This window comes from Carassius auratus, chromosome 3, assembly GCF_003368295.1.
Source record: "Carassius auratus strain Wakin chromosome 3, ASM336829v1, whole genome shotgun sequence".
Lineage (NCBI taxonomy): Eukaryota > Metazoa > Chordata > Actinopteri > Cypriniformes > Cyprinidae > Carassius > Carassius auratus.
In genome coordinates, this window is record NC_039245.1 from 19,338,897 (window position 1) to 19,366,798 (window position 27,902).

Below are 27,902 nucleotides of genomic sequence, written 5' to 3' on the forward strand. Positions count from 1 at the left end.
CTCTTCCTACTGCAAGTTTTGTGCATCAAATGAGAAAGATATTAAACAAGTTTCTCCACTGGCCTTGAGAGGTATCCAAAAAATAAATAAAAAATAAACTAAAATTGTAGTTTGTAGTTTTCACTGTATGAACAGAATCTGAATTAACTTCCCGTACTGCAGCACTGAGAATGAAAGTGATAAAAAAATAAATACAAATGATGATTCATTTAATTTGTTTTCCTCTGTTACATTTTGTGAGATTTGATGACACACCTCATCAGTCACTGTATGCTTTACGGGTTTCTATTTCATATCAAGATTAACTTGGTTGAGTGTTTTAAACAGTAACGGGAGGGCAATGAACAAAACAAATGCTGTGCTAAAAGCTGTGACACTGAACGAGAGCTTCTCACTTATTCTGTTTAAGGGGTTCTAAATATATTCAAGCATTTCATGTCAAAAGCAATGAGCTACAGTACATACAACTTTGTATTTTACCCATATTTTATATTTTTTAATATTTTAAGAGCACTGGGTCTTAATTAGTTTGAGGTGTTCTGTTCTGTCCTTTTGTCCTGCAAACTGGTTCAAAAGGATAGTTACCCCAAAATTGAAAATTATGTCATCATTTACTCACCCTCCAAACATATATGAAATGTTCACAAGTTTGAGATTGTTAAGATTTTCAATGCATTTAAAGTAAGTCTCTTATGCTCGCCAATAGTTAAAACTTTGCAAAAAATTAATTATTTCAATTTAAAACAGCTGTTTTCATATTTTAATATATATTAAAATGTAATTTATTCCTTTGATGGCAAAGCTGACAGTACAGTCCATGGGAATTTCTGGAAGAAAAGCTATCTGCATGTTCTTCTGAATTTATGTTCCACAGAAGAAAAACGGGCGTACATTTTTGGAACAATATCAGAGTGAGGAAATGATGACAGAATTTAAATTTCTAAGTGAAATATCCCTTGGAGATGTATTCATTCGTCAGAAGAAGGTCCTCTCTCAGTCCCATCTGAAGTCATGACCCACCATTTCATAAAATTTCACATTGAATGGCCTATAAAATTCTCTAAGCTGCTCAATGACTTCCTGGTCAATCTGAACGTGAGTTCTACCCTTGGACTTGCCCAGACAGCGGGGCTGGCTGCTGCTTTCCGGCTTTTTCAGGCACGGGAAGCCTTTCGTTCGGTTGAAGTAGAAGTGCTTGTCCGTGATGATGCGTTTGAGCCCTAGGAAATCCTGCACCCGTCCCAGCTCTCCAGCCGGATCCGTGATGAGCTGCTCTCCGCTGACAAAATGGATCTGCGATAGACGGAAGTATTGCAGCCAGTTCTCCAAGTGGAGGATGTACATGCCTATGCGGATAGCATTCCAGGAGGTGTCCACGATGCCTTGACTCCTGTTCTTGAAAACTAGTTCCTCAAAAGAAGGGATGTCGGGCTTCTTTGATAGGGTCTGTGTGTAGTCGGAGATCACCCTCGTGACAGGGTTCCGCACCACTACAATCAGCTTTGTTTCGCGAGACATGTTTGAGATGCGCCGCGGTGCCTCGCGTGTCACAAAGTAACTTGGTGTTTTCTCCATGGTGATCTGGCTGTCCAGAGTACGTGGCATAAGGCCTCTGTGAAAAGACAAACAGAAATATTCATCAAAATGAATGTACTATATAAAGTAGATAAGGTTTACAACATTAGTTTTCCATTTAAGCCACCTACATTGACATTGGCACTCTTGCTTAATATGTGTAAGACAATTTATGAAAATATAGCATGTATAAATAAAATACAAATACGAATACAATTATTATCTTTTAATTTGTATACTTTTATTGAAACAATAATAAATACATAAAAATATATATTCTTATGATGAAAAAAATATTTCCATACAGGCATTTGGCAGATGCATTTATTGAAGGCAACTTGCAATTATCATCTTTTTATACATTTTCTGGTAAGTGATGACTTTGCCATTCTTAGTGCAATTTATTTTTTACATTATTGTTTTTTTTTTTCTTTTTATTTAATTAGCTTTAATTAAAACAATAATTAAATATTAAAAATATCGCCATTGTTAGTTCAATATATATTTTTTTACATTATTTTATTTTTATTTTTATTTAATTAACTTTAATTAAAACAATAATTAAATATTTCAAAATATTAATTTCAGCATTTGGCAGATCCTTTTGTCCACAGCTTCTTGCATTGCATTCAAGCTATAAAATTAGTGCATTAAAATGCATTAATCTTTTGTCTTACACTGAGTTAGAGAAAGGTAATAATTTGCATTCAACAGATGGAATAACAGAAACTCTTTTAAATGTCAAACATAACAGCAAACACTAACAGGTCTTTCCCTTTACTGATAATAATAATAACTTAAATCTCCTTTCTCCTTTCAATATTCTCCCAAAGTTCTTCATATCCAGTCCTATAAAAACCATGCTAGGAAGTAGAAATCCTCTTCCCAATTTTTGAAGTTACTTAATAATAATAATAATAATAATAAAATCAATAAACAAATAAATCTGTTTAATTTGCAATTTTAAGTTGATGTAATGATCAACATTATGTCAATAGAACTCATCAAAATAATATTGTCATATAATGCAACTTAAAAAATGTAAATTGAATCAACAAATGTAGAATTTTTTTGTTGCATTCATCTAAGTTTTGGTAAATAATGCTATTATTATTGCCCATACTTAGCAAAAGTACTAACCACAAACCCAAGTATTCAAGTTCAGCACGCAACTCCCTATTCATGCCCCTGAAGTCATGAAAGATGCATTAAATTGTTGGGGTGTGCTATTGCTCTTCAAAGCAGTATAACATTTGGCAAATAAAATCAGGACAGAATTCTATATGAAGTAGCAACCACACTTTTTACTTGCGTAAGTGACCATCTTGCAATAACCTAACAATCACTTATTAACATGCTAAAAACCACTCACCTATAATACCTTATAGATATGAGCAGCCTTGGCAGCAAACCAGGAAAAAAGGAAAACACCACTCGCATTTCCTCAGAGAGTGGAATTTGTTTTTTAATCACATTTATTTGAGGAAACTATATAAGCAACCCTGACATTTTCTTTTCACAGCCTTGAGAGGAAAAAGCGAGATAGCTTGTGGAACGTGGTCACCCCTCACATTAGTGTAGATTTCAGCATGACAAATAGGAATTCAGTTACAGAAAGTGACAAAATAATCAGAGCACACACATGAGGTTTTAATACTCGCCGGCAATATTTCTAGTCTCTTATCTCCTGGGTGAGTGTGATGCTGAAGGGTATGGGGGAATTATCAAATCTCAGGCACATCCTTTACTCCTGCTCATAAATCACCATCACCTGCATTACAGATGCACAATAGAGAGAAAGGCTTTGGCAAATCTGGGACATCCAAAATAGGTCATTATTTTCACAAGTTTCTTCCCGAAACCATTGAGTCCAGCTTTAAATTGGTTCTGACTTAAACCGATGAACTACGTAAAGTGATATCCACTCGGTCACAGTTCTGTTGTTGTAGCAGAGATCTGCTGCCCCGTCAACCTCTTTGAAGGAGTTGAGTGTATTAACGGTGAAGTACTATTTTTATGGATCGGCATGCAGAAAATTCCCTCTTACCTGACAGATATCACTAAAAGAGGTGTCTTGAGATATCATGTCCGTTTCTGCGACAGTCCTAGGCATTGCTATCTGAATGCAGGATGTTACCGTTTAGCTAGTCAGAAGACTCTCACATGTTAAGCTAGTTTGAGTGTTCGGCTTCGCTGACATTTGGAATTACAGACCATAATGCACTTTTTTCTAGATGCATGCTATTGTTATAAGAATAACCTCAGGTTTCCACAAGTTGTGACTCATCCCCCATTCATAATGGGCTTTCCTAAAGCAGGAGTTGCTATACTTTACCTCCATAGTCCTGAAAATATTGATCCATTTAGCTTGATTTATAAATGGTGCGGTGCTGGCCAGGGTGTCTCTGTTAGCCTTAGTGGTTCAGGGCCAAAGGCAACCATTAATCTTGCAATGGAGCTTCACCCACTAAACAACTTTACTGTGTGTTTGAATGCATAGCACCAATTATACAGACTAATACTGATGCAATGCATACTTCAGTTACATAGTCAAACTTGTATTTCTTTCCAGAAATCCATCCATCCATCAAAAATGCACTCAGAAAAAAAATCTTTTTCTGACTCTCTTATTTTTTGTAACACCAGACTTCATTTTACCTGCAAACTCTATCACTTTTTCATGCATTGCTAAGGGAGAGTTTATGCTTTATTAAACTCAAACGAAGTGCACTATAATTTTCCTCAGTGAATACTGATTTTTATTATGTGAATTTTTGGTGTGCAATTATTATTAAATTACACAGAAAATACATTTCTTTAGAACTGAGTGTCCTCTTTCAATATTTATTAAAAGAAACTCTTTGGCCCAAACCCTAATTTATTTAGTGTTTATGCCATTGCCTACCTCTGTATTTATGGTTCTTTGATTAATTGCATTTTCAAAAATCAAAAGATGGCACGAATTTGCCATTCTGCCTGTTATCACATCACTGATGTGCCTCTCATCTGCTGTCTTGAGATGGGGGCAAGAAGGTGCTCTGTTGCTTACATAAGAGTCAGGTCTTTTAGAAGAAAACTCATTTAACAAGAAGAGTGAAGGTTAAGTTAGCTGAAAGCTGGAATAGAGAAGTGCTAATTGCAAAGTGGTGCATAGAAGTGTACTGTTGGGTCCACAGTGAAGACTAGCCAGAGAAGTAGCCATAAAGTTCCTGGCACTTTGTAAAACATTTTTTGAAAGATCTGTTTTCTGGCGTCTAATGCAGACAAGAAGCTGGATGGTAACAAGAAAAGATTGTGAGGTCGAGGTTTGTTAGAGCTTCACTTAATTTTCATTTTAAATAAAAAAATAAATCATAATTAATTTAAGGAGCTCTAAATAATGCCTGAGGAAAACTAGCTGTAAGTATTATCATTCATCTCAATTGTAGTTAGTCAGCTGGCCAAGGACTAGCCAGAAGTACACAATTTAAAATGTTCGGTAACACTTTAGACCAGGTAACACTTGTTACCTATTAACTACGACATTTCTCTCAATAAATTCTTAATTTGCTGCTTATTAATAGTTAGTAATATAGTTGTTAGGTTTAGGTATTGGGTAAGATTAGGGATGTAGAATAAGGTCAAGTTGAATAAGGCATTAATATGTTCTTAATTAGCACTAATACATGGCTAATATTCTAGTAATATGCATGCCAATAAGCAACTTATAGGTGTTACCTATTTTATTTTTATTTTTTGAGGCAATCACCTGAGCCACAAAGCTATATGACTAATCATTCACTGAAAAATTGATGCTAAGTTGAAGTAAAATGGCACTTTTAAGAGTTCTCTAAAAAATGCTGTATGGTTTCAACCCGAAATATGGACTAACCCAACCACTGGATGAAATTTTGAAATTTAACTCAATATTTGACCAAAAAATTGGGTTGAAACAACACAGCATTTTCATAAAAACAAAAATGAAATGTTATGCCTTTTAGTTTGTCAAGCGAATATTAGCACTATTTTTGAAGAATTTGCATGTGAGTATAGCTCATGGCTCAGAATATGAGCAGTCCTGTGATGCCATGTTCATTACGTACAGGAATTTGTTCTTGAACTAATTCATTTTTGATTTGATTCTAAACTAATGAATTAACACAGTTAACACCAGTGTGACATCTTTAACAACAGTTTTATATTGTTGAACCAACACGGTTTGAATGAGGATTTATATGCTTTCAGAAAACAGCTGGACTAGCAGCGAGCTACATCATTGTATGGAAAATGCATTCTAACCAGCCATTAACCAACCTTTGCCCTTTTTTTTTTTTTTGCATTGAATAAAAAGACAATGTAAAAGTAAAATGTGTGTGATTTCACCAAGTACATTACATGTTCCTGGATCAACATCCTTGTTGATCCTGGAACAACATTCTAATCAACCAATCAGAATTGAGATATAACTTTTCAGGAAATATCTTTTCTAGGCTTACAATCAGGGTTGATGCTTCTACACTTTTGTTAATCAGTTATCATTTCACACTGAATTTAGAAGTTAATTATTGATAGGGTTAGGTTTAGGGATATTAAGTTATTTAATTTTTTTGGACATTAATGTTGATCCAGGATCATCAAAAGATGTTAAACTAGGAACGAATGTGTACATGAAGTCCAAAAAGTGCCCTGTAATAGGAATGATCCTAATAGCAACAGCAAGAGTGCCAAAAAAATTAAACATTTTAATCACTGGCATAATTCCTCTGCAATTACATAATTAATGCACTTATCATGGTGCAGCAAAGGAAACATTTTTATCTTTTCCTATTGAATTAACTTTGAAGTCAGTCTCTTGCAGAATTAAAGAAAATTAATTCCTAATTGAATTTCTATCATATACAAATAAGACATAAAACAATTACTGCCAGTTTGAAACCGAACATTCCCAGTTTCATTGAAATATTAACTTCAGCCTTGTATATTTCCAAATTCTTCGTTTATTAGATCACTGTGTCTGTAGACACATGTCTACATAATGGAGCATATCCTGATGTCTGGTAACACTGGTTTTCACTTTTAATGCAAACTGACATTCTAATTCATCAAGGGGCTTAGGCACTACTTAATGCCAACAGATCCACCACCTCAGAGAAATGAGCAATGACATCAGGCAAAGGTCTGATATTACATCTGAAAGTAACGCTGCTGTTAATTGTCTGCCAGAGCACAATTTACTCCTGTTGTCTTTTCTGCTGAAGAGAAGTTCTCAGAGAGCCAGACAGCTCTTATGATATGTCTGGGATCTGCTGACAAGGTCGTGAGAGCTCTGGAGAACAAGCTCTGTAAATTGCATCAGCCAGAGTCATATTAATACCACCAACCTAAAGATATCCTCTCAAATTAAAAGTCTCCTGCAGGCCTTTTGTCTACTTTTGTCTGTTCTAGGGCCACACTATGACCTGGACAATAAAACGCAAAAAACTAAACAAAAGTGCTAAGCTCAAACCAATATGCCCTTTCCTACCGAGGGCATAGATTCTGATTAAGAAAATGCTTCAGTCTAACCTGCATGCTGAGATGACTTTTTTCTTTCTTGTATAAAGTGCCACATTTGTGTTCTACACATTGCAGTTTGTTTGTCATAGATGACAGTGCACATTTGCAGTAAAGGGACACAGGATGTCGAGGAAACATCTAATCTCATTCTAGTCATGGATGGTTTGAGGATTTCAGCCTATTTAGACTGTAAGATGATGTGGTTTTGGCAACTTTTGTAAATAAATTAATATTGTGTCTGATTTCACACTGGCACAATATTCAGAAAGCATTCGGGTGAGTGATACTGTACAAATGAGGCGCATCTGTGACAGTGAGGTGCCAATGTGATCTTATTTGTATTCGTACTGTACGTAAAGTGTGGATTTAGTGTTGGATTTACAAATAACCTGCACAGACCCTCTTTTGCCATTTAAAAACAAAAACAAAAAAACTACTGTCTGGATTTACTAAAGACACACATTTGAAAAAAAATGCATTTGTTGGAGTTTCCCTTTCAGATGCAAAATTTAGAATTTATATTTTTAATACTGCAGAGTATTTAAATTAATCATGTAAGGAGATTTACTAAGGTTTGCACCTCAGATAAATAAGAGGCTTCACAGAATAACCAGCTGGACATAAACATTAATTTGACACTGTGAATAATCAAATTCTTCAAACCACTCTCTCATTACTGGACATCACAGGAACTCTGTGCATTTCTCTGGTTTGAATCTTATCTCACAGGTAGGTCTTTGATGGATGCCTGGGGAGGGAAGATATTCAAAGCACATCATCTGGTCACAGGGATTCCTCAGAGATCTATTCTTGGACCCCTCCTCTTCTTCATGTACAGTACATCACTGGGACTCATCATACAATCAGATGCTTATGCTACGTTACATCGTGTTCAATAGATGAATCGCATTCGATTATGAATGCAATATTGCGTAACTTTTAAGTGTTAGTGTTTTTATTAATGCCATTTATGTTTTTTGTTAATACAACACATAGCACTAGTCAACTAACTGAATGTAACATGGCAAAGATGAATGCACTTTTGGAATATGAGTAAAAAGGAAATTTAATTTTGGGATGTGATGTTGTTCATATTCTTGTTCATGATGAAATTTTAATTGCTGTAATTAATTTATAGCATTAACAAGATGACCCGTTTAATTCATTTTGGAAGCGCTGTTTGATGAATGTTTTTTAGTCCAGTGCCTTTATATAAGATGAGTATTGACCAAGTTCAGAGGCTATCATATGTGGATCAACTTACTATGTTGTGTATTTTCATCAGTTTTCATCAGTGGATTAATTGCATTTTGAAAAGAAAAAAAAGTATAATTTTGTGGGGAAAAAATATTAAGAATTTATTATAAATCTTTGAAAAAAATCTTTACAATTTTTAATGTAAGTATAACCTAAAGATGCTATGTGAATGTTTGAAAAAGAAAAAAAGTGGTTTTCATCTTGACATTTTATTGGTAAAGAAAGCACATTTTTACTCAATCAAAATGGATTTATTGCATTTTGGAACCAAACTCTTCATATATATATATATATACACACATCATTATACACGGTTCTGATGCAACCTCATGAGGATTTTTCTAAAAGTTCAGACTGACTGGGGAAACCAGCGCAGCTAGAGTATAGTCAACTTTGTGCTTTGATTGCTGTTTAATGTTGCATTCTTTTAATTTTGTATCCCTGAACCTTCACTTCAATTTGGAACTTATAAGTGCAGCATTTTGATTCATAGAAATGACTACCAATGTCTGATGAAGAGGTCAGTTTTGGATGTGGAGTCAATATGATATACTAAACGCTGATGCTGTGTTAGTAGGACTGGGAATAAAGTATTTTTTCTTTTACACTTGTGTTTCATGCTTTCATGCACGTAAGGCACTTCCCTCTTTTGCATTTTAGTCCATTTATGTGTGACGCAGGTGTACAGAAAATTGTTTTCAGCATGCTGTCCACTTCCTCTACAGAACCTGATATAGAAATCGAATGACTCAGTCCGAAGGCATTACATTTAAACTGGGCATGTTTATATAATATATGCATGCTCAGAATATCTGCAGTATTGTATCAGCTTAAGCTTTGCATAAACCTACATATGCAATTATTAACTGGGCAGTTATGTTCCATTTCTGTTTAATTAATCTAAACCGCATTGTGTTAATTAAAGTGCTTTATGGCGGGATTGAGGATTGCACAACCATTTTGGTGCAAGTGCTGATCTGATTGGTATTTCAAATGAATAGCATCAATCATTATGACAAAGCTGCAGGGCCATATGCTCACAGCAATTTAGACAGTAAGCCTCATTTCCTCTCCGAGTTCAAATGCTTGTCATCGCTGACACTCTTAATGAGTCCATCCCAGTTAACAATATCCTGTTCCTAGGTCTTTTCAGGGAGGAGGCTAACATCAATGGCTTCATTTGCTTTAGGGTTTAGTCGGGAGCTGTTTTACGTATTTTATCATGCAGTTTCCACTTGATTTAGTGTTTAATTTGGATCTTCATACAGTATGCTAGGAGTTGTATAAAGTGCCAAGACATTTGTCAAAAATGTCTCTGTTATATGAATCTTTTGGCATTAAGGTGTAAATGGTCTTATGTTTATTATTATTTTGTTTATTTATTTATTTTTATTTACTGTCTATTTTTGTCTTTTTATAGTTTTTCAGCACTTGGTAATATTATACTTAATTCCTTTAATACTTTTCCTGCTTCATTTTGCTATTATGTTTAATCAAGTTAATCTAAACTAGTGATTATATTAGAGTAACAGTAATCAGAGTCATATTGTTTGTACAGAGTATCATAGTTCACTTTGAAGGGATTTTGATCAGAGTTTTTTGGTCATATCAGTTTCTCTCTAATGGCACATTTTTTTTATTATTATTACACAAACCTTGTCAACAAAGCATTTGCATGATTTCCAACATGTTAAGAACAAACATTGCTGAAAAGTGTTGCTGGAAACATTTAGAAGTGGGTAGTTCATTAGTCTTGCATAGCCTGACTTGTTCAAATGGCATGAACTGAGTTTGCAGCTTTTTCTGGCCAAGTTTTGCCCACTAAGACAGGAAGACAGCAGTCAGTAGGATTTGTTTTGTGTGTTTTATGTTTAGATGAAGGTTTTCACTGAAATATTATAAATGACAAACCAAAAATATGAGCATAAATGTGTGCATACTTTGAATGCATCGATTATCAGTGGATTACAAATAAACTTAATTATTTTATTTAAAAAATACCGGAGATGGCTTGAAAAACACAGGCAAACCATATATTATTGCAGCTTAGTGGTTATTGTCTTCATGTTACATCATTCAAAGCATTTATATCTTCATAGTGATAGCTGGAATCCTTTGTCCATATTAGGGATTTCCTGGAACCTCATAAGTTCTATTACTTCTATGTTGCATATGTGGAGTTTCTGCATGAGGGCGCCCTCTGGCTTCCAGTATGAATGAAACAGACATTACATTTATTTATAGTGCTCAATAATGGCCAATCCATCCTATTTTAGGTAAAAATAGGAAAAAAAATGACATGTTTCAAAACTCGAGCATTTGCATCAAAACTCAAAAAGGTTTTGTTGAGGCTGAGACTAGAAATGCATGTGCCTCCTGATGTATACTGCATGGCACATTGGGACGCAAGGTAACGTATCTATTATTGATTTCATTATAGCTATTTAATTCATGCAAAATTGAAATGAAACAATTTTAATATTGAACAAAAGACACAAGTACCTGAAATAAACCATTGAGCCGTCAGTCATGACGTTGCAGAAAAAGAAACCATTCAAAATAAAATATAATGAATATACCTTTTTTTTTACATGCGTCACATCTGGTTAGGACACGTCATACTCTGTGACACTGCCAGGGGGAAGTTAAGTGTTTATGTAGTTTACCATAATTGTCTGTATTTTACCATAAAATACTGTACCTCTGAACAATGATCAGATATATTTCAAATTTCAGTACATTTCCTGGCCTGGCCTGGCAAGAGCTAATGGCTTAATTCTGCCATCACTGTAATAGAGATCATGAATATTTCAGCTGCTCAGATTATCTTTTGGGAGGATGTCAGACCATTAATGACCAGTCAGCAACAGGAACTTGCTTCAGAGAAAGTCTATTAAGAGTTAACCATGAACCATCCACACATACATCATACCGTGGGTGGAGGTGAACAGTGCTGGCAGTAGTAATGCGACTAAAACCAACACTTGAATGAATAATATCTCCTTCAATATGACACCTTAAAAATGTGTTATCATTTCAGCCACACATTCATATTAGCCCTTAGTTTTTTATTAATGATTTATACATGCTAAAGCTCTGCTAGACATTTGTCAACACAACGTGTTCAGTGTGCATTTACAAATGACTCCCTTGCTGTCACAAATTGATCAGGCTATGTCAATCTGTAATTGCAACATATGAAATTAAACAATAAAGATCTGTTGGTATTATTGATCTGGACAGAAAGAACGTGAACAATTAGTCAATCGACTGCCCTGAAATAGACTGCAAGGCTGCTGCACGATGATAAATTAACTTTACCGTACACCTCGCCGGGAAACAGTGTATTTTGATTCAGAGCGGTGCGTCTGCAGACATGTGTAGTTGCTCAAAGAACTCCTCAACAGAGACTATAAAAAGATGAAAGGTTCCAGACTTGTCAATCTCTAAACTCATTTTTGTTGGAACTGAAACAACTTTTTGCTCCTTAGCAGTGCCACAGTATTTTTGGTCTCATTTACACCAGACACATCCCTGGGAGGAGGAGGAGAGCTCAAAGAGGCGAAGTCCCCTGGATTCTGGCTTCAGTTCAGAGCATGGTGGTCCAACGCTCATATTTCAAGGCGCGATGCACAACATCACATATATATGAAGTCAAATACAACCATCATATCTATAGATGCGTCCCAATTTGCAAATAAATTTAGCAGTATTCATACTTACTGAAAAAATAAATAAATAAAACGGAGGATTCACTTACTAAACAAAAAATAATAATAATAAAAAAATAAAATGTATCTGCAACTAATTGTTGTAGCTGTCTTTATCATGTAGTGGAGGGGGAGGAGCTATCAGACTCTGGTGCTTGATAACTAAATAAAGTATATTAGTGCCCACCCACTTTTTTTTCCAGAGGTGCTAATTACAGAATTACATATTTTGGTTGTATCTGTAGAAACATTATTTTTGACCCACTCGATAACATAATTTGTGGTGCTTCGTGGAACTGGGTGTAGCTTAAAGATTTATTTTGCCATGCTTAGCTCCCTGCAATTATCTGATTTTTGGAAATTTCTGTATCATGGGTAACGATAGTTTTTCACCAGGAATTCTGCTGTTAAATATGATTATTGAATGAATGTGGTTTAACAAAAGCACATACAATTTACTAACAACCTCTGAGCTCACACAAGAGGTCTGTCTTGAAAGATTTATGCATTATTGTAAAAATTTATTTTCCTATGCAGAAAAATGTAAGTATTTTATTATATATATATATATATATATATATATATATATATATATATATATATATATATATATATATATATATATATATATATATATATATATATATATATATATATATATATATATATATACAGTACAGACCAAAAGTTTGGATACACTTTCTCATTCAAAGAGTTTTCTTTATTTTCATGACTATGAAAATTGTAGAGTCACAAGGAAGGCATCAAGGGCTATTTGACCAAGAAGGAGAGTGATGGGGTGCTGCAGATGACCTGGCCTCCACAGTCACCGGACCTGAACCCAATCCAGATGGTTTAGGGGTGAGCTGGACCGCAGACAGAAGGAAAAAGGGCCAACAAGTGCTAAGCATCTCTCGGGGAACTCCTTCAAGACTGTTGGAAGACCATTTCAGGTGACTACCTCTTGAAGCTCATCAAGAGAATGCCAAGAGTGTGCAAAGCAGTAATCAAAGCTAAAGGTGGCTACTTTGAAGAACTTAGAATATGAAATATTCAGTTGTTTCACACTTTATTGTTATTTATATAATTCCACATGTGTTAATTCATAGTTTTGATGCCTTTAGTGTGACTCTACAATTTTCATAGTCATGAAAATAAAGAAAACTCTTTGAATGAGAAGGTGTGTCCAAACTTTTGGTCTGTACTGTATATATATATATATATATATATATATATATATATATATATATATATATATATATATATATATATATATATATATACTGTATATATTATTGTTGTTGTGATGAAACGGCGGAGTCAGTTAGATCCATCTGCAGCAGTTTATTAATACAGGTGAGTAAGCAGAGAACAGCTGACATAAACTCAGGCTGGCAATGAAAAGGAACTTAAGCAGACGTTCGTAGAGAACTAGATAAACTCCTCAATAGGGTAACAACGATCAGAGATACTAACAATACAGACCAGGGGTAAATCAAAACTTCACAAAATATAAAAGGGAATAGCAGTCAATATAAAGGGGAGAACACAAGGTGCAGGTGAAAATACTAGAAGGTAATCAAGATAATTAAGCAGGGTTAGACGGGGATGATTGGGGAGAGGGACACTGGGAAATGCAGTCCTAATATTCAGGAGAGAGGGATCTGATACCGCCAGAGGAGGGCGTAGCAGAACGTTCCATGACATAGCCCCTCCCCTGCGAGCGGCTCCGGAAGCGAGGACCAGAACGTCGGTGGGGTCTTCCTCGGGGTCTGGGAGCAGGTCGGTCAGGATGGTCACGATGAAAGCTGGTAAGTAGAGAGGGGTCCAGAATGTCCTGTGACCTGACCCAGGACCGTTCCTCTGGACCGTACCCCTCCCAGTCAATAAGGTACTGTAAAGCCCCACCACGTCGTCTGGAGTCCAGTACTGCTCGCACCCGGTAGGCCTCCGCACCGCCAACCTCAATGGGAGGATTCTGCACCTGTGTGTTCCCCTCCTGACCCTCCTCTCTCCTGGGGGTGACTGCGGGTCTGAAAAGAGACACATGAAAGGTAGGTGAGATTTTGTAATGAGAGGGAAGAGCCAACCTAAATGAGACCGGGGTGATCTGGCGCAGAATCTTGAAAGGACCAATGAAGCGAGGGGATAATTTCTTGCTGGGTAGTTTGAGACGGAGATCTCGGGCTGAAAGCCACACCCACTGCCCGGGACGGTACCGGGGACCCCCGCGTCGCCTGCGATCCGCGTAGTGCTGATATTTGCGAATGGCCCGCTGTAAATGCACATGAGCAGCATCCCAAGTGGTCTCGCTGCGCCGAAGCCAGGAATCTACCGCCGGGAGATCGGAGGGCTCGCCCGCCCACGGGAAGAGCGGAGGCTGAAATCCCAGGACACACTGAAACGGTGTCAGTCCAGTGGCGTGCTTAACTAACGAATTCTGCGCGTATTCAGCCCATACAAGGAAACGACTCCACTCCTGCTGATTTTGATGGCAATAGGTCCGTAGGAAACGAGTTAGGTCCTGATTCAACCTCTCAACCTGCCCGTTGGCCTGAGGATGGTAGCCCGAGGTGAGGCTTACGTTAATATTGAGCTTTGAGCAAAGTTCCCTCCATACACGAGAAGTAAACTGAGGGCCTCGGTCAGTTACAATGTCCTCAGGAAGGCCAAAAAGCCGAAACACATAATTGAGGAGGGCCTCGGCAGTCTTTAAGGCTGTGGGAAGACCAGACAAAGGGATGAAACGGCATGATTTTGAAAACCGGTCTATTACCGAGAGGATGGTGTTGAAACCCTGGGACTGAGGAAGGTCCGTGACAAAATCCACGGCGATATGGGACCAAGGGCGTTGCGGTACCGGCAGAGGCTGTAAGAGACCAGCTGGTTTCAGGTGAGAAGACTTGACCATGTTACAGGTGGAACACTGATGAACAAACTTGATCACGTCAGTTCGAAGGGAAGGCCACCAGAAGCGATTGGAGACTAGCTGAGTGGTGGCCGTGATACCTGGATGCCCCGCGCTGGGAGTGCAGTGAACCCATTGGAGGACACGGTCGCGGAGCTCGGGAGGAACAAAGAGGCGGTCCCCCGGACATTCCGGTGGTACGGGCTGTTTCTGCTGAGCTGTAGAAACCTCCGTGATTAGATCCCACTGTACTGGTGCGACAATGAGAGATGAGGGCAGAATGGGAACTGGTTCAGAACACTCGTCCTTACTGTCGAACTGGCGTGAGAGAGCATCCGCCTTGCCGTTCTTAGAACCTGGTCTGAAAGTGACTCTGAAATTAAATCGGGAGAAGAAGAGAGACCAGCGCGCCTGGCGAGCATTCAGACATTTGGCGGATTTGAGATACTCCAGATTTCTGTGGTCCGTAAGCACAGTGAAAGGATGACACGCCCCCTCCAGCCAGTGCCTCCACTCTTCAAAGGCAGCCTTCATCGCCAGAAGTTCTCGATCGCCCACATCATAGTTGCGCTCGGCTGCATTGAGTTTACGGGAATAAAATGCGCAGGGGTACATTTTAGCTGGACTACCATGACGTTGTGACAGAATGGCACCCACGCCCGTGTTAGAAGCATCCACTTCCACAATAAACTCTCTCTCAGGATCTGGATGATGGAGAATGGGTGATGTGGTGAATCTCTTCTTTAAACTCTCAAATGCCGCAGTGCATTCCGATGACCAGCGGAAACGTCCTCCTCCTCCTTGGAGTAAAGAAGTGAGAGGAGCCACAATCATGCTGAAATTTCGAATGAATCGGCGGTAAAAGTTTGCGAAGCCCAAGAAGCGCTGAAGCTCTTTTACTGACGTGGGACGAGGCCAGTTAACCACAGCTTGTACCTTTTTGTCATCCATCACAACTCCGTCTGCGCTGATGATGTAACCCAAGAACGAGATCCGCGTCTGATGAAATTCGCACTTCTGTATCTTGGCATACAACTGGTGCTCGATGAGGCGTTTGAGAACAGCTCGCACATCCTGAACGTGCGTTTTCAAGGTTGTCTGAATAAATCAGGATGTCGTCAATATACACAATTACACTCCGATTGAGCAGGTCTCTGAAGATCTCGTTGACAAACGCTTGAAAAACTGAAGGACTGTTGGAAAGGCCGAACGGCATGACCCGATATTGATAATGGCCGGTGGTTGTTGAAAACGCCGTCTTCCACTCATCACCCTCCCGAATACGAATAAGGTTGTAAGCATTTCGTAGGTCGAGCTTTGTGAAATATCGGGCCGTGCGGAGCATTTCAAGAGCAGCTGGGACCAGAGGAAGAGGATACCGGTATTTGACAGTTATCTCGTTGAGACCCCGATAGTCTATGCACGGTCGGAGACCCCCATCCTTCTTCTTGACAAAAAAGAAACCGGCAGAAGCAGGAGATGTTGAGGGGGTAATGAAGCCTTTGGCAAGCTGTTCCTCTATATACAAATTCATGGCCTCGGTCTCTGGCTGAGATAGGGGGTATACACGACCGCGTGGTGGCATGGTACCCGGCAGGAGCTCAATAGCACAGTCAACAGCACGATGGGGAGGTAAGTGTGAGGCTTCCCGCTCGCTGAATGCTTGGGCAAGGTCATGGTAAACAGCGGGGATTTCCTGTAGATTAACGTCCACGGAGGGGCTGGCACTCAATTCAGGACCCTGGACAGCGGGCATGCATTTATTCAGACACGACGAAGACCACTGGGTAATCCTCCTCTCAGACCAGGAAATTTGCGGGTTGTGTCTCTCCAGCCACGGAAACCCCAGAATCATAGGATGAAGTGGTGAATGAATAGTGTAGAATTGGATGGTCTCCCTATGTTGCGAGCCGATGCTGAGGGTGAGAGGTGGTGTGATGTACTGGCGCTCCCCTGTCCCCAGGGGGCGCCCGTCCAAAGCTGTCACTGTCACAGAGGGTTCACAAGAGCGGAGAGAGATTTTATGAGTTCTTGCAAAGGTTGCGTCAATAAAATTTCCAGCAGCTCCCGAGTCTATAAAAGCCCTCGATTTTATAACCTGCCCATTAATAATTAACGAAATTGCCACAATGAGAGCTTGGGAAGAGAGTGAACGTGGACTCACCGCAGCGGGGTTCCGAGAAGTGGGTTTCACCGGGCAGGAAGCCCTGAAATGACCAGCCAGACCGCAGTACATGCATAAACGATTGCGCCTTCTCCTCTCACGTTCCACCTCGGAGAGCTGGGTGTATCCAATCTGCATGGGCTCGGGCTCTGAGGTGCATACCGGGTTGAAATTCAGGCTGGTCCTGACTGGAGTGCGGCGAGCCCGGATGAGATGATCGAGCCGGATGGCAAGTTCCATGATCTGACTGAGAGTCTTTCCATCATCACGACAAGCAAGTTCCCCCTGCAGCTCCGTATTCAACCCCTTCCGATACAGTAGTTTGAGAGGATCCTCCCCCCAGCCGGTCTGAGCGGCGAGCGTACGAAAGGAGAGAGTGTAATCCGCTGCAGTGGAATTCCCTTGCCGCAGGGCGAGTAACAATTCCCCTGGATCCTTTCCTCCAGCTGGGTGCTCAAACACCTCCCTGAATAGGGTGACAAAAGCATCATAGGAAATAGACGTAAGCTGACCTCCTGACCATAGTGCCGTTGCCCACTCCAGCGCTTTTCCCGTAAGCAGGGTGCAGATGAGAAAGATGCGGCCCTCATCGGTGCGATGTTCTGGAGCCTGCTGGCTTAGATAGAGCTCGCACTGCAACAAAAATCCCTTGCAAGTGGAGGGTGAACCGTCATACTTCTCAGGCAGGGATAATCTTGGATTGTTTGAGATCGTACTCACGACTGGCAGCGGAGGGACAGGTGCGGTGGGAGCTGCGGCCTGATTAGCCGCTGCAATCTGCGGGGTTAGTGCCTGAACAGATCTGACAAGTTCCTCTGTGAGCGAGGTTAGTTTTACAAGCTGCCGCTGATGTGAAGCGAGCACCGCTGCCTGGGATGAAACCTCATTGGCGAGGTGACGAAACTCTGCTGGATCTTGAGTTGGTGAAGTTTTCTGTGATGAAACGGCGGAGTCAGTTAGATCCATCTGCAGCAGTTTATTAATACAGGTGAGTAAGCAGAGAACAGCTGACATAAACTCAGGCTGGCAATGAAAAGGAACTTAAGCAGACGTTCGTAGAGAACTAGATAAACTCCTCAATAGGGTAACAACGATCAGAGATACTAACAATACAGACCAGGGGTAAATCAAAACTTCACAAAATATAAAAGGGAATAGCAGTCAATATAAAGGGGAGAACACAAGGTGCAGGTGAAAATACTAGAAGGTAATCAAGATAATTAAGCAGGGTTAGACGGGGATGATTGGGGAGAGGGACACTGGGAAATGCAGTCCTAATATTCAGGAGAGAGGGATCTGATACCGCCAGAGGAGGGCGTAGCAGAACGTTCCATGACAGTTGTAGCCTGTAGTGGAATTTTCAAAACACAATATGCTGTTGTTCATTTCAAAGCCACAAACAGAGTACTGCTCAGTTCAGAAGGTTGTGGAAGTGAAAAGCAATTGTCTGATAGGGAATGGGTCTGATCCACCAACAAAAAAGAGAAAAAAAAAAAAGAGAGAAAAAAAGATGGCCTCCCAAATCTGAGGCCAGCTAAATGCACCTTTTTTTAGTTAATTGTGTCAGTGTTTCAAATCAGATCCAGACTGTTTGGTATTCAAATAGACATCCAGCTATGTATGCTTGTGTCATGGCATGCCAGCCTGGTGTAAGTTTGTATTCGGGTTACTTGCCTCCTCAGAGCTATTTTTCTCTCCTGGTTTAAAGGGTTCATTGGAAAAGCTGCAGGATATAATGGGAACATTACCATGGAATAATGAGAAGCAGGCTTACGCAGTATGTGGCAGAAATGCAAATTTCAAAAAATACAAATACAAAAAAAACACAATGCTGAATACCTGCTTTTCATCACATACATGATCCATTAAGGTGTGATCTAAACAGAATTTCATTGCAAATTGTCACATTGATGACTTTATACAACAAGATGTTTATGGTCCAATAGCATGACAAAAGAGGCCTTAAATAACATACTTTGTGTACACATTGTGTTAATTTTTTTATTTTCTTGGTGCAAGTACTGAACGGTAATGGTCATAGATGATGTGTACAATGGCAGACACTGGAACCATTCCCAAAGAAGTCATGACTAAAATGGCATTCAGAAGCGACAAATAACTTCACTACACACCATCTCCCACTGCCATCTTCTCCCATAAGGTGCGCTTGTGAATATGCATTGACTTGTGAATTGATTTTAAAATGGGGAATGGTTATATTTATGCAGTGGAGCCTGAAAAACGTGAAAAATTGTATCTATATCTTGCTCTGGTGCCCAAATATGCACCATAAAATCTCTTGGATGTTTTCCACATCGATACAGAGTGCTCTATGATGTCAAAGGCAAAAATCTAAATCTACAAATAAAAAATAGATCATAATTGGATCCATTAGTATTCCTCTCCCTCACTCCAGCTGTTATTTTCTACGGTCGAGATGGGCGATGCAGAACATGGCTGTTAACCTTAAGAAAACTGCTGATGCTCCAAGTTTGATGGGGACTGTTAATGAATAACAAGTCATTTTTCTGATGCATATAATTAATCTGGAGTGGCTTTGATTTGGGCCCCTTTAGAGCGTGAACTTTTCTCTCCACTCCAGTGTGACTATTATATATTTTGGTATATTTTTGGGTCATTGTCCTATTGGAAGATTAATCATCTTCCAAGTCTCAGTACTTCAGCAGACTGCAGCACATTTTCCTCTCTATAATTATTATTATTATTAGTTTTTTTTTTTCTGCAGCTCCATTCATTTCCCGTCTTTGTGAAATGAGAAGCATCCACAAAAAAAAAAAAAAATATATATATAAAGTATATTCTAATGTGCAACGTTAGGTTAGGTTATTACCAAACACAACCAGTGGTGTTAACTTTTTTTTTTTCTTCTCCCTACAAAGGATTTATTCTCACTTTCTTCTATGAGGGCAGGTTTGTGAAGTGTGTCTTTGCACCTGTTTCCTGGAAATGGGATTGTATTTGGACATTGGAGAGTATTCTGCCACACACAGGTGTATTTTCACTGCACATTAAACTCCTTAGCTGGACTGATGTTTGCAAGTCATGTTAAAGTGTATAGAGAGGACTTCAGGGGTCATTTACATGCATAAAAGAAAAGCCGTAAATTTTATTTTATTAATAATTATTTTGAATTTATTCCTTTTTGTAATCTACATACGTAAAAGCAAGGTCATGAATTTTATTAAATGCAAGAAGTATGCATTCATCATTACTTTGCTTTACAGAGTATCACAAAATGTGTGAAGTGGCAAATATGTTTTATAAGCCCAGTATATGCGCGATTTAATTTGCACAGCAGAGGGCCAGTGGAATACCATAATGTATGATAATATATGATGACTGCTTCTCTTCAAGTATTCTAAGTGAATCTGAGCACTCACCTTCAGCTCCTCTGCGGTTCTGTGGTTTGTCTCTAGAGTGACTCAGAGCATTCAACATTCATCCTTAATCCAGTCAGTCCCATAATGGACTCCCATCGCTAGACACACTGTCTCAGAGTAGCTCCTATTTACTCGCCACTCTTGCTAGCGGCACTCATGTCTAATGACTAATTTACACTAAAATCACCAAATCAAACCATCTCAGTAGCTTACTGTTTCCTGCTGGGGAACATCCAAGACTGAACAGCGTAGGTAATTAATGCTACAGGAAGTTCTACAATTCTCTGAACCATGCTGATATTAGCAATTCCTGCTAGTGATGCAGAGGAACAGAAAGGCCTCTCATGTGCATTGAGGAATGTGCGGTTTTCCCAGTTAAATAAGCTCTGTCCAGCTTTCTGTCCTCGTCAACCTTCCTGACTGTTGTGTTTCGCTGCTCCTTTCCCCTTCGTGCCAATTAATGGAGGACCATGAGGAATTTCTTGGCTCTAGAAAATGTTAAAAGAAATCTCGTACAATATGAGGACATTTTAGGGAATCTGCTTGAAGAACTTCCAACTATAGTGAAATCAATAGGATTCAGATGCCCTTTTAGGTCAAGATGGTGTGTAGTGCTGCATATTTGTTTGATTTGATGAATCGCTGGAATATGAAGCCTACATCAGCAGGCTCACGAGTGTCAACTCGTAAAGGGAAAACAGGTCCGCCTTCAACAAATGAGGCCGTAAGGATTCTTGTCTATTCTAAAAATAAAGTAATGAGCATCGCCGCATATGCATTACATTCTCTCTCTTACACTTTTTAGTAGTGGCAGAGCACACAAAACTCAACAATTAACTAAATTGTCCAGAAACCTTGCGCTTTTTAATTTTTTTTAAATCTATGCCAGAGATCTTATTATTTCTAGCAAGGACTTTGTAGCTTTTCAGTCATCTAGTGCAATTTCTTGTTAAAACCCAGGGGTATTACCAAAAACGCTATGTGAATTTAATGAATGGGCCTTGCCAAGACAAAGATTGAAGTCAAATGAAAAACAAGACTCTAAAACACATTATTAAAGGGCTTTTTAAGGAACTTTTGACTTAATCAGCCAATTCATCTTTCTCATTACTTCTGACCTTTATTGCAGCCCTTATTGGTCCTCTTATTGCAAGATGTCAGTGGCTAAAATAAAATGGCTTCAGTGAGGATTACGGGGACTGTTTCAGTGTCTTGGCCTCTGTGGCATTTTAATTAACCCATCCACAAATAGTATTGATGAGTTTCTTAGTGTGAGAATAAGAGAAGCTGAGTATTTACTTGTTAATGTGTGCTTTTTTACAGGCATGATATATTATGTGTATACAATGTGTGTGTGTGTGTGTGTGTATTAATGTGAATACCACCCAATGCAAGTTTGTGCCACAGCTCCTTTAAAGTAACATTATTGGTGGTTACAGTAGTATTTGTAATGCTAAAATATAATTATTGTTGGTATATATATATATATATATATATATATATATATATATATATATATATATATATATATATATATATATATATATATATATATATATACACTATATATGTATTAGCTGCAATTGGGTTTTGAATAAAAAAATAATAAAGTGCTTTACACATTTTTCTGCTTTTTTCTTGTAAAACAGTAATATATATTGTAGCAGAAATGAGTCGAATCAGACAAATCAAAGAGTCTATCAGAGCTGTGTGCATTGAAACATGAGCTGAATTCCTCAGGAAGTCATAAATCAGTTCTAGTGCCACAAGAACCAAGCAAGATAACCAACCAACCAACTTGTTCACACAACAGCTTTCAACATTAACACCAATAGAACAATTATTAACAATTTTAATTCGAAGAAGAGATTGTCAAATTTATTGTTCGTGATTGAAATGCAACGCTGGACATCACATGTAAACCCAGGAGATCAAGTTAAATACTTGCATTGACTTCCCCCCCCAGCCAGTGAAACCAGACTGAAATTCCTAAGGGGGAAGGGCTTTAAACCTTTGTCTTCACAGAAAAGTCCTTTGCCAGAGAATGGCAAAGAAACCCTTTTTATACATTATATATGGACCAGAATGAACTCAAAAAAAAGACTTATGAATGAATCATTCCATTGCTTAACTCCATATTCATTTACGTGTAACCCACACATTTGACTATCATGTATAATCACTTATTGTGTATGTCTTTTGATAACTATAGGATACCTAGTCATGTCTAGTATTGAAATAATCGCATTTTCTTGCTTGATATTGTCCTGACAATCATTTATTTGTAAAATATATATTAATCGTGTTATAGGAATCATGTCCAAAATTAGACCCTGTGAGGCAAGAACCACATGCTTGGTAAGATAAACAAATGATTTATGATACCCACCCCAAGAACATATCTGATTGGTCAAGGCAACATTTGAGGGGTGGCCAACAAGGAAGTTTAAAAACTTTGGACACGATTAAATCTTGCTTTTAGTTCTAGTCTAGCTGCTGCTATTAGCCATGTCGGCTTTTAGTCTAGCATTGCTTGTGCTATCAGTCATGCGGGCTTTTAGTCTGCTTTTAGTTCCAGCCTTGCTCGTGCTATCAGTCATGCCTGCTCTTAGCTTTTAGCTTGTAGCTTTGCTACCTAGCTTTAGCTTTTAGCATCTAACCATGCGGTTAGTCATCAATGTTCTTTGAGCGCGGTTCCAGCGTGCCTGCCTGCTGCTACTATGCCACGATGAGAAAGAAAACAACCTAGTCTCGTCAAACTTTATTTCTTTTCTTTTCCGTTTGAGAGTTTCGTGTTCTGAGTTAAGTTTTGTAACGTCCATTCAACTTCAACCAGCGAACACGACTCTGCACTTTCAGCCAACGCCCAACCACGGGCTTCCCAAGACGTCACTTCAGCCACTACTGAACTTCCAGCCAATCAGCGACACCGGGATACCCCTTTCAACTGGAGTCCCTTTCACAGCAAACGAAGGCAACGTATTCCCAGATATTTGTTGTGCTGGTGTATCTAATACAATTTTAACCCCATTGAGGAACTCAATGCGAGCGCTAATTACGTGATTGATGGTTGTTCATGTCTATGCAATTTAACGTATTGCTGTAAACTTGGGATTCCATATTTCCATTCTCTTAAACTCATCTTTCCCTAACTTTCGACCTTCCTGCAACTTGTGTGAATGTGTGTGTGCGTGCGTTTATGTGTTAGATTAGTTTATATGTCTTAGATTTATCTAATAAAGCCTTATTCATATTGAAAAGAGAAGTATCTTGTGTTTTGTGCTTACAAGTTAATGTCTTAAACTGTCGATCTTGTTACTGTGCTAATTGATAGTGTTTTCACTATAGTTTGGATATTAGTATCCAGCGCAGATTTGATGTTAAACGGCTCGTTCACTGAACCGCAGGCGCGTCTCCGTGAGCAGCCGTGAAACAGTGATTCTGTTCAAATTCCCTTTAAAATCTTAAATGATTCCCTTTGAGCTAAATTGACCTGTTTCCCTTACAATATATATATATATATATATATATATATATATATATATACATATATATATATATATATATATATATATATATATATATATATATATATATATATATATATATACATATATATATATATATATATATATATATACATATATATACATATATATATATACATATATATATATATATATATATATATACATATATATATATATATATATATATATACATATATATATATATATATATATATATATATATATATACATATATATACATATATATATATATATATATATATATATATATATATATATATATATATATATATATATATATATATATTTTTTTTTTTTACTGTTTTACAAGAAAAAAGCAGAAAAATGATGTGTAAAGCACTTTATTAGTTTTTTTTTTATTCAAAACCCAATTGCAGCTAATACATATATAGTCAACTGACATAAATGGAAAACACAAATATTGAAACAACTAAATTGTCTTATAATAACTTAATATTTTGTATGGCCTACTTTGGCCATATGTTTTTATGTATTTTTCCACAGTCTATGTTTTTATTGACTGTAATTGGGAATCTGAATAATAATAATAATGATAAAATGCTTTAGCAATTTGTCTGTCTTTCTTGTAAACCAGTAAATTCACAGATAACAACAATAATTTAACATTAGAAATACTACCTTGACTAAAAAGCTTACACATACTGGTGGATAAACCACTAGAGAAACATGAAAAATGGTTTTGGTAATCACCAATACAGTTAGTTTAGGGAAGCTGTGGCAGAAACCTTACACTGGTCTTAACTTAACACTTAAAATAATCTGTTTCCAGCAACTTATGATTTATGACTTAATTACCAGCATAGCCATACACAACTTTTCCCAGCTTCAACAACTACTGTATAATAGGTTCATCTAACTGTAGTTGGCTAAATAATCTATACTCTATTAATAGCTTGTTTGTGGCCATTTGTTTGTTTAGTAGTCATACTGCACCACACAATTCCTTTTCATCTCCCCTTTATCCTGGCTTTTTTTTTTCTCCTTACATCTTTTTCTCCCCATGTCCAAATACAAGAGACTAGCATCGATCCACATGTCTCACAAACACATCCGCTTGATTTAAGCACAGTATTCTGTGGGTGAGTGGAGTTGCCCCTAAACGAGCGCAAGCAGAGGGGAAGTGTGTTTTATTGTGGTTTCCAGACGACGAGCAGGCTGAACAAACCGCAACACCTGCTAATGGCTGTAGAGTTGCTCTCACACAGGTATGCGCTGGCTCCTATGGATTTCTCCCCTCACATTTGGACATGGCCCACAGGGAGTCCTCTTTTACGATCTCTCTGTCCTGTCTGAGCTGGGATGTGATGTGTGTGTGTAATTACTGAAGCTGAGCTGCAGGATGATGCTGTGCTAGAAGAGGGAGGGGTGATATTGTCTCCCAAAGACCCCTTCTTCACAGCCCTACTACACGCCTACAGAATCAACACAGACTTCTCACACAGTCGAACGGCTCCCCTATGGTTATTTGAAAGGCAGCCCATCAGTAGAAAGGGAAGAAGGAAGGAAGGAGTTGATTTTAATCTGCCATCTGATCAATATGATCCATGCCTTTCCCTGGCAGGGTTTATGGAAGGTTTACTCTTGAAAGAGATCCATTGGCCTTTATCTGCATATTTTCCCCCTAAAACCAAACACTGCAATCACTCTTTGTCACTCCGCTCTGGGTCTCTGGCCAAAACGCTATCATTCCTGCTCTCTCAGTATGAGTTACTGCTAACATCTCCTTGTCAGCATTTCGAGTTTTCAGCTCTTGTCTAACTGCCACTGCAAAAAGGCAGTTTTCATCATTTTTGCACCCTGCTGATCTCACCTTTATGACATTTTACAAGTTTAGGCAGTTCTTTTTTTAGAAATTGTGCATTTAAAAAAAAATGTTTTACCTAATTTTTTTTTTTTTTTTTTTTTTTTTTTATTGAGTTTGAGTTTGAGTAGCTCTTGAATTCATATGATTGAATTTAATTAATTTGCTTTTTTTATATCAACAATTTAACAGCAGTACTGCCACACAAATAGTTAATACTGAATTTCTTTTTTAAATAAAAACATATTTTGTATAATGTTGTTGAGTAATTTGTTTGGCCAATTGCATTCCAAGAATGCTCATTGAGTAAAACTGAAAAATCTGGCTACATGTATCACTCATTTTGTCTGTATTCATTCCAGAGTATGTGAGTAGTTTGAAGTTTGCATGGAGCAGGTTTTTTCTTTTTCCTTTTTTCTTTTTTCTTGCAAACAGTATTGGGGACAATGTGATTTTGGCTTGGAGCAAGGAGTGGGTTTTAAGAAAAATGCAGTTGAGTTGGTTTTTGTTTGTTTGTTTGTGAGCGATTACAAAACCTTTTGAGCGGCAAAAGTAAAATTTGTGCCACTCCACGAACTATTCCTATTAGGATTTTAGTCTATGTGCTGCTTTATGACACATTGAGATTAAGCCTCGACTTATTTAAAAACTATTTACATTGTTGGAAAAGAACATACAAACTAGCAAAACAGTATTTGTCAGAAATGCATGATACTCAATGTTAATTAAATTATTATTAATAATATTACTCTTACAGTTGTGCTGTGATTCTGAATATCTGCATGACTGTGATTACTAATTTTCAGTACAATAGCACTTTTGTGATAAATTTTAAATAGAAACTGTTACAAGTTTTTTTCCGTATAATACAATGGTGAATTGTATAATGCCTATAATGAAATTTCGAATGCAAAACCATAATGCAAAATGCCAGAAAAGAAACCTACCTGTACCAGTCAAATCCTTTGTCATAGTTTCTATCAAAGAAATGTGGTTCAGTCCCAAGAGCTCGAACATCTGGATGAATCCGGATGAACTCCAACACCGCCCTGGTGCCTCCTTTCTTAACGCCTACTATAAGTGCATTGGGCAACTTCTTATTCCCGTATTTTGGCGAATTGCTGTTATTACTCTGCTTGTGATCTACCACATCTTTTGTTTTCTGAAAGGCTGAATGTTTGCTTTGGTTGCCAGTAAGGTTTAAGAGACCCACAGCCCTCGTCTCGTCCGAGATAACTCTCGCTTTCGCTGATATAGTGCAATAATGTGACTTCTGTAAAAGTTTTTTACTCCCCATGTTCTTCAGATGGACGCAGCGGTGCTCCTCCAATCTCTGGTTAGGCATGATTGTACCGGAGCAGAAGAGGATGCTGTAGCATAGATACGTGAAAGACAAAGAGATAGTGAATATAAAAATAAATCTTCTGTTTAATCTGTTTGAGGATGGCACGATTCGGCTGGACAGGAACCTATATGCCATGTCTCCATGGATGAAAAGACGGCATGTTTTTCCCCGTAAGTTTCTCTGTGAGGTGTGCTGGCTGTCTCGTGCTCCCCATCAACTCCGACGGCGCGAATTTACATCTCATTTGGGAAAAGGCTAGTTAATATTTCCGACCGGATACATACGATGACAGAAAGTCTGAGGATAACAGGTAGGCTATCGATAACAAGATAAAGTTTCCACATCAGCAAAAACAAACGTTATTCCACCGCTCTTTAGTTTCAGCGTCGCGTCGCGTCACTTTTGAACGTTGGATCACCTCTTCAGCAACGGACTTGATTCTGTGTTGATATAGTGTTGCAAAGTAATCCCTTTGTTTGACCTGGTAATGTGACACAGCATCTTACTAAATAGAATCCGTTTTGGAGATCTCATATTCCTGGTCTAAAAGGCACATTTTGCTCCAAAGTTCCCAACGCGAAACCGCGCATTGCTCGCCCCGTCTCCGCTCAGCTCATGCTTGTGTCTTTCTAAA

General features: G+C 38.3%; 1 protein-coding gene across 1 annotated transcript; it reads right to left on the reverse strand.

Moving 5' to 3' along the window:
- Nucleotides 1-752: 752 nt before the first annotated feature.
- hs3st2 (heparan sulfate (glucosamine) 3-O-sulfotransferase 2) lies at nt 753-27,902 on the reverse strand. Its single transcript, XM_026212425.1, has 2 exons — nt 26,871-27,902; nt 753-1,612 (listed from the first exon to the last, which is right to left on the reverse strand). Exons 1-2 carry the CDS (start codon nt 27,401-27,403, stop codon nt 994-996), a joined length of 1,152 nt encoding a protein of 383 aa, XP_026068210.1. The 5' UTR covers nt 27,404-27,902; the 3' UTR covers nt 753-993.

Coding starts and splice junctions, on each gene's coding strand:
- hs3st2 (XM_026212425.1), bottom strand. CDS start 27,403: ATGGCATATAGGTTCCTGTCCAGCCGAATCGTGCCATCCTCAAACAGA. Junction 1,613..26,870: donor AAAGGATTTGACTGGTACAG/GTAGGTTTCTTT, acceptor GTCTTTTCACAG/AGGCCTTATGCCACGTACTC.